The 15,926-nt window shown below is 41.3% G+C and overlaps 1 protein-coding gene across 3 annotated transcripts in view; it reads left to right on the top strand.

Moving 5' to 3' along the window:
- Positions 1-15,926, top strand: part of CCNY (cyclin Y) — a 221,398-nt gene that overhangs the window by 170,828 nt on the left and 34,644 nt on the right. For all 3 annotated transcript variants that reach the window (XM_026483421.4, XM_057304701.1, XM_026483419.4), the window contains one exon: positions 10,468-10,568. In XM_026483421.4, coding sequence (XP_026339206.1) covers positions 10,468-10,568 — 101 coding nt within the window. The remainder of the gene's footprint in view (positions 1-10,467; positions 10,569-15,926) is intronic.

Genomic DNA, 15,926 nt, shown 5'->3' with positions numbered 1-15,926 from the left:
TGTTAGGATCTCATCTGTGAATAAGCCAGCACAAATTCTTGACCATGGTTGCCTGGTTTTCACATTGCTTAGACAATGCTGTATGGGTGGAAGGAGCTGTTCTTATAGGACTTCAGTCTGTGGCTTCCCAGTGCCTTTGTTGTCGTATACTAAGGGTGGAGGGGTCACAGCTGTTCCTTACGTGAGCTGGACAGGCACCCTCTTTACTATGCCATTTTATTTTTTGCTTTTTGCTCTCTATCCTCAGTTTCAACTTCCATCACCTCGCTTAGGGATTTCTAGAGTAGAGAAAGCAAAGAAAAAACAAGAAGTCTGAGAAGAGCAATGACTTTGCCGGAAAAGCCCTTTAAGAAGCAGACCCTCTTGCCCCTTACCCTTTAAGCAGAGGCTCCCACCCCAGCATCTCTGTGTTACAATCTGTTCTTTTACTTTATATAAACATTGTTATACATACGTATGTTCCATAAAGTTATATGTGTTATATATGTTATGTAGTCATAAAACACATATCACTTTTAGACATATATATTTAATTTTTTTATTGAAAAATTTCAAACTTAATAGAAGTTATAATAATAATAGTACAAAAAATTCCTTTATGCCCTTTACCCAGATTTACCACTTCTAAGCCAGTGTTTTATCACTTTCCACCCATACTCTGATCATTATCCTATATCTTTCTTCTGAATTGTTTGGGAGTAGATGACCTGCATCATTTCCTTTACATCCTAATACCCCACTGTGTATTCCCTAAGAACAAGGATATTCTCTGTATAACTACAATATTGTTATCAAAATCAAGAATTTAGCATTGGTAAAATTCTTTTTAACTGTCCATCATCCAACTGTGTTAAGTGGCCCCATAATGTCCTGTGTAGCATGTTTTTCTCTGGTACTGCTTTCAGTCCAGGATCACACATGGCATTTAGTGGGTGTGCCCCTCAGTGTCCTTTAATCTGGAGAGGTCCTCAGCCTTTCTTTGTCTTTCCTAACACTAACGTTGTTGAAGAATACAGGGCCAGGTGTTTTTTGGTTGGTTGGTTTTTTTAAGATTTATTTATTTGTTTGTTTGTTTGTTTATTTGAAGGGGGGAGGGGCAGAGGGAGAGAATCTTCCAGCAGACTCTGAGCCCAACACAGGGCTCAGTCTCATGACCCTGAGATCATGACCTGAGCTGAAACAAGAGTCAGAGGCTTAACTGACTGAGCCACCCAGGTGCCCCCGTTTGTTTGTTTGTTTTTAAGAGAATGCTTCTCATTTTGAATTTGTCTGAAGGATTTAGGAAAGCATTTGGAGCCAGAATACTTTATGGAATGCTCCCTTGCGCTTAGTGTTTCAAATCTGGAGACACAGCATCCTTCTGACTTCGTTGGTGATGTTGAGTTTGATCACCCTGCAGGGTGCTGTCCAGATTCTCTACCCAGCATTTAAGGGCTTTCCCCCTGCCAACTAGTAAGCAGTCTATGGGCCATGCAAATATCCTCCTTATCTCCAACCCCAGATTTAGCATCTATTGATTATTCTTGCTTGAACCAGTCTTTACATTTTGGTTGCAGAATGCTAATTTTCCAGCCCCATTGCTTCCTCCCCATGTGGCAGTCACCATTCTGCTCTCAGGGGAGCCCTTTCTTCCCATCCACCCATTCCACCATCCATCCATCTTTAGTATGGACTTCTGGATTTCTGTTTTTTCAATGATTTATAGCCATTCCTGTTAATTATTTTGATGCTCACATTTCCCTAGGTTTGGCTAGTGGCAGTCTTTTCAAACTGGCTCTGTGTTCTTGTGGCATGTCCCCACCTTTTTTTTTTTTTTTTTTTTTTTTTTTTTTTTTTTTTTTTTTTTTTTTTTTTTTTTTTGAGCACTCTCTTGCTTTTTGGCACAGTAAGATATTTCAGGCTTACCTTGTACCTTCCTGGGTCAGCCCTGGAATCAGCCATTTCTTCAGGGAGCCCTGATTTTTTTTGTCCCCTGGTGACAACAGTATTAGAAACCCAGATCTAGACTTCATGTGTACTCCTCGCTGCTGGGCGTCAGTGCTTCCCACCGACCCATTCAGCAAACATAACTAGGAAAGACGTGTTTTAGAAATCATTAATTCCTACTGGTAACTTTAATTTCCAGTTCTGGTCTGTCCCGTCAGGTGTTTTCTTGCTTTTGGTTGTAACTATTTTTTTCCTTCTATGAAAAATTTATTTAAAAAAAAAAACAGCCTTATTGAGATATAATTTACATACCAAATTCACCCTTTTAAACTATACAATTTAGTGGTTTTTAGTATATTCATAGAGTTGTGCAACCATTACTACAGTCAATTTCATAATGTACTCATTACCCCCCAAAAAAACCCTTGTGTTCATTAGCAGTCACTCTCTGTTCCTTGTCCCCCCTAGCTCCTGGCAACCACTGCTCTGCTTCCTGCCTCTGCAGATTTGTCTCCTGTGGACATTTCATATAAATCTAATCTTACATTATGTAGCCATTTGTGACAGACTTCTTTCCTTAGCATGTTTTCAGGGTGCATCCACATTGAATTAGTTTATATTAGAACTCCATTCCTTTTTATGGCAAATACCATTCCATCGTGTGGCTAGGCCCTACTTTATCTATCCATTCATCAGTTGATGGACATTTGGGTTGTTTCCACCTTTTGGCTCTTATGAATAATGCTGCTGTGAATATTCTTGTGCAGGTTTTTGTGTGGACATATATTTTCATTTCTCTTGGGCATATACCTAGGGGTAGAATTGCTGGGATATATGGCCATTCTGTATTTAACATTTTGAGGAATTGCCAAACTGTTTTTCAAAGTACTGGTCTTTGGCTTTAAATAAATTGTGGCTGCAGTCCTGTGAATTCAGTTTTAAACTCTGATCAACAATTAGCTACTTGTTTCTTCAAATCACAACTTTTCAAATCACTATTTTTTCTTTACTTCCTTTTACTTTTTTCTTTTTTAAACTTTTCCCAAGAGAAGAAATGACCTCCTGGAACCAGAAAAGTTTTTACCAATATGACTATAACTGCATTCATTGAGAATTTTGAAAGGGATAATGTTTAAGAACAAGTTGGTGTAGCAAGAACACTTTATTAGGAGTCAGGTGACCTGAGTTCTGACTGTTCTGCTACAGCTCCACTTTGTAATGCCCAGTTCCTGGGTGGCTTGTTAAAGCACTTTGATTTTGTCGCGCGTAAAGAGGAATGCTATTGCTTACCTCCCAGAATGGTCTCACGGTTCTTATGAATGGCAGTGGGGATAGGATATGTGCGGGCCCTTGAACATTTGCACATTCAAGCTTCTGCAGCAGCTCCTTAATTATGTAGAAGCGTGAGCGCAAATAAAGTAGGAAGGAAACTTGAATTTCTTATATTCTGAGGCACGTCTAACCTATTTTTGAGTCTTTCTGTAAATTAAAAATTTTAAGACCTACATTGGATAGACATCTGCCCTACTTTACCCCCAGCATTCTGGAAAATGCTCATTTCTGACCCCCTCCTACACCAGAAGATACAGCCTGGACTATATATGCCATTGCATTTAAGAAGTGAAGTAATAGAAAAACGTTATTTGGAGAATGAACCTCTCTTTCTTTGGTAGCTGCAGAAAGAACTCGGGCAGCAGTAAACACACCCTGTGCTCGTTGCCGTACGGAAGCCTCCTGAAGGAGGGGGAGGCCCAGGGCGGTGCCACACGCCCTCAGTGCTCAGCCTTAGTGCTATCGGGAAAATCTCTGTACTTCAGATGGTGCCAGGCCTAAAACATTCTATTTCTGGATTTTGCCTCACAGCCAGAAGTTTAATAACAAAAAGTACTCCTCATTGTAGAGTTGGTGCGCTGAGCCATAATAAGGCCAGGATTTGAGCTGGGATTGAAGTACATTATGAATGTAATTATTTTGTAGTGACAGCATGCATGACTCACAGTAGAGCAAAATTTGACCTCAGTGCTGGCATTTACCCAGTTTTTGTTCTTGAAATCCAATGTTGGTTTATTTTCTGCTTTCACAAATTAATGATTTTGTCTGTTTCTGTTCTTAATTCTATGGATGTTTGCTTTTTCTTTTAGTCTTTCAGAACTTGTAGGCTTTCCTTGCTATAAAAATTGATCCCTGCTAAAAGCTTTCAGTCTCCCTTTTTCTTTTCATGGAGTGTTTGTTAGTTAATAGCTGGAGATCAAAGATGAGGGGGCTTCCTTTTGTTTGTTCTGTTCTTCTGTCATCGGGTCTCTGAGGCCTGTGGTGGTGTTGGAAGGATGCTGGTGGAGCTCTGCTCTCTCGTGGCCCTCCTCTCAGCTGAGTGCTTCTGCCCTCTGGGATAAGTGCCCTGGGTTTGCATGGACTTGGAAATTGCACAGAATGTCCTTGTACCCACCCCATACTGGCTGTGTGACTTGGGCAGATAATTTCTTAATCTAATGTGGGAACTACCACGCCCTGCCTTCATCGTTTTTGCGACTGTCTGCACAACATGAGTATTCAGGTGGTGGCAGGTGGTGGCAGTGGCCACCCCAGCCCCTTTCCCACCTCTCCTGTGCTCTTCCCGCATTTATTTTGCACACATCAGGCCCTCAGTTAATTCTTAATAAAGGAATACTAGTGCAAATTTCATTTCTCTGTACTTTGGAAAACTAGCTTTCTCAATGAAAATTTAAAAAATGAGGAAATTTTGATTTCTGGAGATTTTATTTGTTTTTCAAACTTTTGTAACTTTTTTCCTCTACCAATATTACCTCATATTTTCTAATGCTTTATTTTTATTTGATCCTAACAAACACTAAGAAATAGGTCAGTTTTGTCCAACCATTGAAAAATAGGAAGCTAAAGCACAGAGACTAGGTGTTATTAAGTGACTTGGTGATACTCATTGAGCATGTTCATGGGCTCAGCACCCCAGGGGTTACCCTGGGGTAGTCCTCACAGCACCACAATGAGGGGTGGTATGGCTCTCCATGTTTTACAGATGAACACATTGAAGCTTGTGGAGGTAAAGCATATGGTGACCTCATAATTTATTGCCTGAACTGAGACACTGTAGACTGTAAATAGGGTTTCTATAATGGTTACTCAAGGACAGCAACAGGGGCAAATTCGGACTGTCCCCAGTAAGCCAGGATGTGTCATCATCCTATTTAACTAACTTGCCCAAGTTTACATAACTAATGAGTGGAGGAGCTGCCTCCTGAGCTCTAGGCTTTCAGACTCCAGCCATACTCTTGCTTCACCTGTGCTAGTGTCTCATCCATATTAGCGGAATCCTAGCAGGACCACAAGAGAGCCAGGACTCTGGCCCCTTTGTTCTGCCAGGCACTGCCCCACTGCAGTATGTCCTGAGTGTGTCATTAGTATTCTCTGTCCAATGGCAAGAGCCCTTGCCCTGGGCTCCTGTTTGCCAGCTTGTTAAAACATGGCACTCTCCTTTCTGCTGTTGGTAGGAAGGCGTGGACTTTGGAGTCAGACAAATGTTACAAATGTGAACTCTGGTGTCTTAGATTTGACCTTGGAAACGTTACTTAATTTCTCTGACCTCCTTTGACTTATCTATGAAATGAGAATTCTCCTTGCCTTGTTGGGGGTTTGTGAGCTGTTAAATGAACACATGAAAAGTATCCAGAATACTGTTGACTTTTATTTGATAGCTGTTAAATAAAAGTTGTTGTTGTTACTGTCATTATGTCACCATTTAATTATGTCTAAGTGTAGTGTATGTGGAAGGAAGGAGTGAGTGGTGACCTGGGGACATGAAGAGAGGATGAACGTCTCCTCCCTACAGTGGAGAACCTCTGAATCATTTAAGCAGGGAGGTGACATGATCTGATTTGCTTTGTAAAAAGACCACAGTAGCATCAGAGGAAGACTGGTTTGGTAGAGGAATAAGCCTAGAGGCAGGATGGCTTTTGCAGTGATACGGGTGAGAAGTGATGGAGGCCATTCATATACCAGTTAGTGGCTGGAGGGACGTCGAGGAAAATGCTTTTGAAATGTATTTACAAGGTAGAATCAGTGGTACTTCATGCAGGGAGACCAAAGGAAAGACAAAATATTCAAGAATATTTTGTGGGGGGCACCTGGGTGGCTCAGTCGTTAAGTGTCTGCCTTCTGCTCAGGTCATGATCCCAGGGTCCTGGGAGCGAGCGCCGCATTGGACTCCCTGCTCAGTGGGAGGCCTGCTTCTCCCTCTCCCACTCCCCCTGCTTGTGTTCCCTCTCTTGCTTTGTCTCTCTCTGTCAAATATATAAAATCTTAAAAAAAAAAAAAGAATATTTTGTGGATTTCTGGTTTTAAGGCATTGTAATTCAGTGGAAGAAGAGGTTCATTTGCCATTTGAGGTGCCTATGAGAAACATTTAGGTGGAGAGCTTGGAAGAGAGGTTGGGCCAAAGAGGAGAGATTTGGGGCTCACAGGGGAGCAGAAGGAAGTTGCACTAATGGGACTACAGGAGGACTTCCTGGGGAGAGCATACAGGGGAAAGAAAAGACTGTCACCCTCCAGGGAGTTCAGAGAAGTGGAGTCCACAAAAAGGGACTGAGTACTCAGCAAGATAGAAGGAAACCAGGAGAGAGCTAGGGCTGGAAAGTACTCATTACAGTAGCAGCTTGGGGTTCTTTGTGAATGGGTATTGCATGTGGAGTGTGAGCCAACTTCTAGAAAATTTGAAGAAGCGGAGTCATTTACTAGCCCTGGCCTGGAGAATGATAGGTCTTCCACTGAAGGTGAGGGGAGCGGTACGACACGTTCGTTTGCCAGGGAGGAAGAAGCAGTCAAGGGAGTGAATGCTGCCTGATGGCCTCTTAGTTCTCTGTGAGGCCTGCTGCCTGCGGGAGGTCAGAGTGAGGCAGCTGACGGAGATCTGAGAAGGTGGGCGGTTGGATGGAATAGTTGGGAGAAGGATTTCTGGTTATTGTGGAGGGTCCGGTGGAGGTCTTAGCCCTGTACCCGCATTTCTCTTTGTCCTGCACTTGGATTGTGTGTGTGTGTGTGTGTGTGTGTGTGTCTGTCTGTCTGTCTGTCTGTCTCTACATATCTTTGTATCTGACAGACATCTAATTGGAATCATAGAAAGGGATAATCTCATTATTTGGGACACATGATAACTCTTCAATAAAATCTTCTTAAATACACAGTCCAACAATTGTGTGTTAGTGGATCTGGGTGTAGATAATGGGTTAGTTGTGCGACATCATGGGGATAGGTGGACTAGATGATCTTCACTCGAGTTCTCAAGTTTTATTCCAGGTATTTATTACTTAATTTGTAAAATATACACTATTTCAAAGTTATAAATTTTTCTTTTCTTAAAATATTTTGAATAATAGTTTAGAGCGTTTATTTCCATAAAAGCCATATTTGGACTTCTCACTGATTGGCCTGTCCTCTGCCCCCCTTCCAAGCAGTTTATGGGTGATGTTACAGTAGCTGCTCTTTCACCAAGACTGTCATTCTTGGCACCATCTGTCTGAGCCAGGTAACGGGACCGTTGTGCCCTTCCTTTTCCAATAAAACATTGCCTTAGGTATTTTCTTCTGTATATTTCTAGTATGTTACGGACATTAGCATAAAAAAGCATTCCTATCACTTTTTTTGACACGTTTAATGTACTCTTTATTTAACAAGGACTGATGTAATGCTTCCCATGTGCTGGCCCTGCTCTAAGCACTTTATTAACTCGTGTACTCCTCAATAATGACCCTGTGAGGTAGGGTCTGTTACCTTCGTTTTACAGACAGGAACCGGCGGTGCAGAGAGGGAGGGTAGGTAACTCGCCGGGTCACAGAGTGAGTTATGGCTGAGTCAGTTTCACACCTGCAGTTGCGACTCTAGCACCTGTCGTCTTGACTGCTGTTCTCCAGTGCGTCATACGGCCGTGTTATTTATGAGCAAAGACTGGAACCTACTTGGAAGATTTTAGAGCCAGACATACACATGTACAAGCATATGTACTTTCAGAATCACGGGACGTCTAAATTAATGTAGTATTATGTTACATAATATTAAAACTGAGAACCATAATCTGGTACACCACGTGCTTATTCAAAATCTCGAGCAAATGAGAGCACGCTCTTCTGTGAAGGTGCGTGTGTCTCCGACGCTTCAGAGGCATCGCAGACGTTTCAAGCTCTCCGTGTTGCAGGATGCACGTTGGTGCTGCTTGTTAGAAGGTGTTGGTGCCTGGGCTGACTCTCCCTTCCCTCTGCAGAACAGAAACCGAAGCACGAAAACAACCCCAGAGTCGAGCTTTTCTGCCGCAGGGTTCTAATTATTTGAGCTTTTTAGTGACGTGGATTTCAGATTGAGAGAAGTATACATTCTCTGAATCTTGTAGTCCTGATATTCAACAGGTGGCTGAACACCCAAATGATACTGTAGAGTGATGAGGCACCTGCAACTCAGAGTCTTCATAACTCAGTACGAGGACTTGTGTTCAATTCAGACACGGTTATAGAGTTTGAAAGCTTAGTTGGTGTTCCCCTGGCAAACTGAGGGCTTTGGCTCGCCAGCGCTGAGTGCTGGGAGGCTGCTGCTCTTTGGGGCTGCTTTCCAGTTAACCCTCTGACCCTTAGGGACTGTGTGCGCCCAGGGGCATGCCTGCCCATGGGCTCAGGGAGGGAGTTTCTTAGACTGTGAAGGGATGTGTAGATTATGTTCACCTGTGTCTCCTTGACACCCATGCTCATGTTTTCTTAGGCAAACTATTCTTTGCAGTTCCCCTCACATTTTAATCCTGAGAAATTTGTGTCAGAAGGAGTAGTTGAAACCACACAAAATAGAAATGAATTATTATTGTCCTTTTGCTTCATTGTTGGGATTATACCTGAAGTTACCCTGTGTCTCATCAATTAATTATTGAATTTTTGTGTTAAGCACAGTATCTGTTGAGATTTTGTTTGTAGATTTTGCACCTATGGGGAAAATTTCATAAGACCTTTAAAAGCTTGCCACCTGTATTAATAGCTGTATTATGAGTTTTTAGTGTGTTTTGTGTGAGTTAAATATGATTGCTATAAGAGCTTAAGAAGAGAAAAAAATATTTTTAGTGCCTTTGGATCGTCGTAATGAGAATTTTGTGATTAATTTGACAGGTGTGAAAATGCCATTTTAAAATTGACATTCAAATTGTAACTTGAACATTGCAGATTTTCTTTGGGCCCTTTCCTTACACTGGCACAAAGCAGTGTGAGCTTAAGAAGGAAAGCCCAAGAACTGAACTTCCTGACTTTGGTTATTTCCTTCTGACCCACATGCTGTTTATAAACCGGTGCTAGAGAGGGTTATAATGTTTCAGTAGTGCAGTGCCCTCTAGCTGCAATCCAAGGAACTGGATACTTGACTATTAACATTTTTATTTAGTTTTGAGGGGAGATTCTGTTTATGACATTGGTTTATATTTCTCAGGCTACTGCATATTTTCATAATTTTATTACAGAGGAAACCTTATTAAATATGAAATAAATTTTAAAGTGTGGAATAGGGCACTTGGTCTCTGATTAGCTTTAAGGCTTCCTTTTCATTTGTAAAGTGTGGACATGGGCACTTGAGGCAGGCAGTTTTATTAGCCCTAAAGGGATTATTTGCATTAGTTGCTGAAAATGCCTCTTAGACTGTCAACATAGCACCATGCAAATGGAAACTTGTTTGGGTGATTTGATTTTTTTTTCCTAACTTGCTTTTCAATAAGAGTTATCTGGAGTAATGTCTACTAATCATATCACCCACATAGTGGCAAAATCTACTTAGTATTCAATTAGATGTCATCAGTGTATAATTTAAATTCTGTTTTCTATACCAGTACGTTTCAGAAGTAGTTCTTCAGAGAGCTCAAACTTTATACATTTGTGAAAGAACCAGTCATAAGACAGAACAGGCACTGCCTGTTGGTTGTATTTTCAAAAGTATCAGATAATCTTCCTCTTTAAAATGTGTTTGGCCCCTAACAAAGCAATACTTTTTTCTTTATAACTTCACCTCCTGAAATTCAAGCTGATTAACCAGGAGATCTAAATTTACATTGGCTGCATTTTCAGTGGCCTCCAAATCAACTGTACCTAAAGAATAAAGAAAATGGGTACAGTTGCTTCTTGCCTTGATCCTGATGCATAAAACCAGGTTGCTGCCTTAATTAGGGTCTTTCACTGGGGTAATGAGCAGTGTCATTGTTTCCTGCAGGCCCCAGGGCAGGTGATTTTCTTGGACTCTGCAGCACGCTCTTTGGTGGTGGCTTGCAGGAGAATACTGTTCTCCAGTGAGGGAGGTTTGGGACTAGCAGTGGTGGTGGCGACTTTTACATGTAGAGGAACAAGGGATTTCATTGTATGAAGAAAGTGTTTTTGTACTGTTCTTGCTGGTGGTATTAATATTTCTTGCTAAGACATTTTTCCTCAGTGGTCTCATATCAAGTTTAAGAGGATGATGTTTCTTGGAAGAATTTTGAATCCCATTTAATTGTCCTGTCTTGTTGCCATTGTTTTCTAGCATCCTCCAGGACAAATAGCGAGGAAATACAGCTCCTGCTCCACTATTTTCCTAGATGATAGCACAGTCAGTCAACCAAACCTCAAGTATACAATTAAATGGTGGGTATACACATTTTTGCTTAACTGAATTCTTTTTCTGGTCCTTAACCTGACAGCTAACTGGTTGGTTGTGGGGTCTGGAAGTGGTAAGATTGGGCTGGAGGAGGCCATTGACTGTTGAGGAAATCTGTTTAAAAAGCGATTTTGGTAGGTAAAATGTGGGGTGTTCCAAATATTTGTGCACATTCGCATTTACATAAAAGACCAAATTTAAAATTATTTTAAATGTAGGCGAAGACATGTATTTGATTTCTACCTCCCACTTTTTATTAAAGCCACCCTGGAATAACTCTACTAATATTTTACCTTTGAAAAATAAAGCAGGGCTTTTGTGGTCCCATTTAAGACTCGGGGCTACAGTGGAAAGCAGGCCTGACAGTGAAAGTGTATTTGCCCAGAATTGAGAGATCTAAGTTCTGGTCTTGGCTCTCTCAGCAACAGGGAGGGTTTGGGTAAGATCCTTCTCTTTGGAACCTTGTTTTAAAGTGGGGTTTAAGGGAGGAAGGGGAGTCTTTGGATAAAATCCTTTCCCTTTTGGGCTTCAGTTTCCTTATTTTAAAATGGAAGTTAAGAGGGAAGGAACACTTTTTTTCTTATAATGTTCCTATTAGCGTTGTGATAATAATGGCCGTTGACAGAGATCACAGAAAACCTGATGTGCTGGGGTCTGTGGTCATCATTTCAACTGCAGAAAACCTGGGGTATTTTATTTCTATATGTGTTTAAGAAGTTACACATTTAACAACAGGCCAAGTTAGTGTATGATGTAAGTGTTTAAATTTCTAAATAAGAAGTATTCTTTCATTTCAGTGGGCCATGTTTTCAGGCTTAGAAGCCCGATTCTGAGTGTGACCATATGTGGCGAAAAATCACAGCCTCAGTCAGGCAGCAGGGACTGTGTCAGTCTTCTGTGGACAGCAGCCACCCTGTGGGGAGGTGGAAGATGGAAAGATGGGAGGCTGCCTTCTGTCCTCAAGGGTTGCATGTTTTCTAAGATCTAAATAGAAGTGCAGCTTCTTCCCTTATTACCTTGGCATTTAACGGCTTGATAAATGACAAGTGGGCATAAACCCAAGCAGTCCATGTTTGCAGCTGGGAAGAGGTCTGCATGTCATAGCCTTTGGGCCACAGTTTACTGCCAGGAAATAGGAAGTTACAGTACTTCTTGAAAGTAGTTTCTAGAGTAAATCATTAGTAATTTTGGAGAGGAGCGGAAAGCCCTGAAGATCTAGGTACCATGTGGCTGTTGGCATCTGCACAAATTCCAGAGAGCCTGGAATGAAAGCTGCTAATTTCTCTTTAATCCTGGGATCGTCTTCAACAGGAAGGGAGGCCAAGTGGAGCAGAGGGCACCTTCACTTTCAGGGCCAGCAGGAGCTCTTGGGATTTACAAATGGATCCGACTCAGTTGTTCAACACTTCCCCCTTGGATAACTTGAAATTGCCACTGGTTGTGACATAGACACTTAGGAGCCTGGTGGGAAAACTGGTTAACACTTTGGTATTTCAGTGTCACCTAAGTTATAAATGTGCTGCTGGGCAAATCAGTGGTTCCAAGCCCTGGCTATACCCTGGAATCCTCTGGGAGCTGGAAAACACACTGATGTTTGATGTCTTGCCCTACAGATCTGGTATCTGGATTTTAACACCCCCCCCCCCCCCAGGAGATTCTAGTAGGTAGCCAAGTTTGAGAACTCCTGATGTAAGTGAACAGTTGCTCTCCCCTCCCCCACCAAAGTTCACTTGAAACTTTTAAATTATAGGTTAATACGTGGAGGAAAAAGAGCTAAAAGCTGGCCCAGTTCAAGAGTAGACTGTTGAAACAAAACATTCAGTGTAGATACTGTGACTCCGAAAGACATTTTCTTTGCACCACCTGAAATTCCTTTAGTCAGTAGTTCATTTATTTTAAAAAGTGCCCTCTTTTTCAAAATGTGTATTTAGGACCTGGGAGCAGGGTGGACCCTAACTGAAGTAGTACCATCAGAATCCTTCCCTGTAAATGCCTGCATCTGACACTGAGCCGGGTTATAATCAAGGAGCTAAAGAGTAAAAAATAATTCAAGGTGTTAGCAGGCCTGGCTGAACTTTAGCCAGGGTCTTTGAACAGTGTAAGGGGAAAAGGGATACTCAGAAGAAGGAGTAGTGTCAAAAAGCGGGATAGGAAGAAGCTAAATCCTAATGCTCTCCTGTTCTGAAATTGTGCCTGAAACTTATCCTACACTTATCAAAAGAAACTCCTATTTTCCTTTTTCGGCTTTTCTGCTTTCCCTAAATCCAAGCCCTTTTCTTGGTCCCCTCCCCCGGGACATTAAAAATACCCAAACCATGAATACTCTTGAGCTTCACTGAGGACATGGTGAGTGTCTGTGGGCTGAACTTGCTTCCTGAAAACCAACTATGACCTTGTTTCTCTGAGAAGAATCCTCTGAGTTCTAAACATCGATTTCTAACTTAATTTTTAAAAGAAAACCCTTCTGTAAATTGTGGGCTACTAAAAGGAACAAGCGTATTTACAAATTCTAGTTGAGGAATGCATGGAGGGTCAAGTGCTGTTCTAATACCGAAAGAAAAGTCTTAAGTGTAACAAGTTTGGGGATTCTGTGCTCATTCTTTTCATAGGCATGATTTCTTTTTCGAGAACTTGATTTTCCCATCTTTCCGTAAATGCCAACAGCTGTAGTACGAATTTAGCATTTGCTAACCAACCCCATGCCTCTGCAGCTGACCTTCATCCCCCCTCCAAAATCCTGTAACAGGCATAGGAATGATGATTAGAGAAAAGGGTGGAGGGACAATGGGTAGCCCCATTCACACCGCCGGCCAAATCACCTACGGTCCTTGGCCTCTGAGGGTTGGAGAGCAGCTGCTTGCCCACCTGCCTCCATCCCCCTGGTTCAGCTCCTTTGTGCTGCCAGTACCCACCACCTCTTGGTCTTCAGAGGTTTTAGTATTGTCATATGCTTTGCTGAGTAGTTAGCTCTAGGTAAGAGGACAAGTATAAGGCCACCAGTCATAAATCTGTTTTGTTTTCTTGGTCAAGAAAATAGCATTTCTTCATTCCCAGCTATGTGGCAAAAGCAGCTGAGCAAACCCTTTGGTCCACATGTACTTCTGGTTTGACCCCAGCCCATCTTTGGTGAGACCTCAACATTTTCGAAGGACGTAGCAGAACTGACCAGGCCTCTGAAGCCCCAAGTGTGGGACTGATTTTCAACTGACTGCCATGTGCCCCCCAAATCACTTCTTTCACAGTGACCAACTAAGCTGGCCCATGGAGCTGTGCTGTATGTGAATTCTGAGCTTGGTTTTCTTACTTTTCGCGATACAACCTTGAGTAGAAACTGTCCTACGTTGTGGCTCTGTTTTTCCTGAAGGTCTAAGGCCAGGATGATGTCCAGTCTTGCTTTTGGCTCAGGAGATTCAGAAGATAGTGACCTTGGGGCCCTGAAGATTTCACTCAATTTGCAGAAGTAAAAACACCCCTTGGGATGAAATTATTGCTAGGGGAGTAACCATTAATAATAATGACTTTTGTTTTAGAACTTTGTTTGAAATAATACTTTTATATATTTCGTTTGGTTATAGTAACAGCTCTGTAATATAGGTTGAATTGTCCTAATTTTATAGGTGAGGAAATGGAGGCTCTGGGAGGTAAATGAACTCCAATAAATGAGGAAGCCCGATTTGAAACCCAGGTTGTTCTGACTGTTCGTCCAGGAGTCATGCTTTTCCTGTGTCATGCTCCCTCACAGAGGAGGCAAGAACCATTTCCTTTCTCAATCAGTGGAAGCAGTTAAACTAGTCACTACACCAGACCCAGCCATAAGAAACATCAGTTTAAATCTGACATTAGATTAGAAAACAGTGATCACAGCATGACTATTAAATGAATTAAATGGTAATTTCTTCCTTTTTCCCAGAGGCAGCGTGGTAGCACAAAAGGGCCCAAAACCACTAGACCAGTCAGAAATCCTGGTATCAGTGTCTGAACCTGCATTTTTCTCATTTATGAAAGAGAGTTGATAACATCTGCTGTTTTTCATCACAGGGCTGTTAATATATGCTTGAAAACTGTATTACTTATGTTTTAATTCTGAGGCCCTTTCACCCCAGTTACAATTCTTCGTCAGCTTGAACTGACACTTGAATAACCTCTTGAAGATGTTAGGAGAAAGAGAATATATTGCCATTTGCTCATGAGGACTTGAACACTTAGCTGAAGTCGTATGAATGAGTAGGTCTAGAAAGAGAGAGAGAGACTTGGAAGATGAGAGATTTCTTGTCTATTGTCATAGGAAGTCATAGGTGAGCCTCTGAGCTGTTTGGAATCCAATGCTGAGTAAGCTGAAAAATTTTGGAACTGAGCCCTCCACCTGTGTCTTGATGCCCTAGATGGCAGTTTCTGTGCTCTGGGTACCCACAGCGCAATCTGATGCAGCCAGTTAGTGATATTCTTAGAAGCTTAAAAAATAAACTTTGTTCTCCTCAATTAATTTTAAAGTAAAACAAAAATAGTGTAATGATTTAGACAGCTTACAGAAGAGGAAATTAAGAAAATATATTGGCCGGTTAACATGAATAACCCTGCCGACTTGATAGGTCATCATAGGAACTCCCATCGGAAACAAGTAGGCTTCTTTACCTCTCCGGTTGGAGAACTGTTTTTCAGAATATTCAAGGTAAGTGTCAGCAAGGATGAGGTTGCAGCGGATGCTGGTAGGGAAGTACACTGGCACACTTTTTCTGCAAAAATAGCTGGCAGTGTATGTGGGGAGGCTTATAATTATTAATGGCTTCAGATTGGGTAATTTCAATTACAGAATGTTTTCTTATGGAAATAATATAGTCCCAGGTTGCACAAGTATTTTATGAAGATATCAATATGGTGTTAATTATAATTGCAAAATACTAGAAACAAGTGATGAGTGGTAGGGGAGTAGTTAATTATTCAGCAACTATACAGTGGGATGTAATCAGCCATTTAAAATAATGTTTTAAAAGCGTGTTTTAATGGTAAGAAAAGTATTAATGAGGACAGCAGTAGTATGCAAACCTGTTTACACATAGAGCTTATAGACAGGAGTAGATATCCATATATCTCAACCTCATCTTTATACTTTCTATAGTTTTCAGAAGTTCTACAATATGAATATAACGCATTTTTTTAAATCCGAAAAACATTATTTGGAAAAAATATTCAGGGGAGGGGAATATCTTCATTAAATTCAGATTTTTTAAAATGTAAAATAAAACTTTAAGATAGTGTCAAATAAGAGTTAACTGTTTCAGCAAGTGAATGAATAAGTTAGGTGGATTGCCAAAAGGTTCTTGATTTAAGAGGAAAAAAACCCAGCA

The sequence above is a fragment of the Ursus arctos genome, unplaced genomic scaffold (genome assembly GCF_023065955.2).
Source record: "Ursus arctos isolate Adak ecotype North America unplaced genomic scaffold, UrsArc2.0 scaffold_30, whole genome shotgun sequence".
NCBI lineage: Eukaryota > Metazoa > Chordata > Mammalia > Carnivora > Ursidae > Ursus > Ursus arctos.
This window is presented reverse-complemented; position numbering and strand designations above follow the sequence as displayed.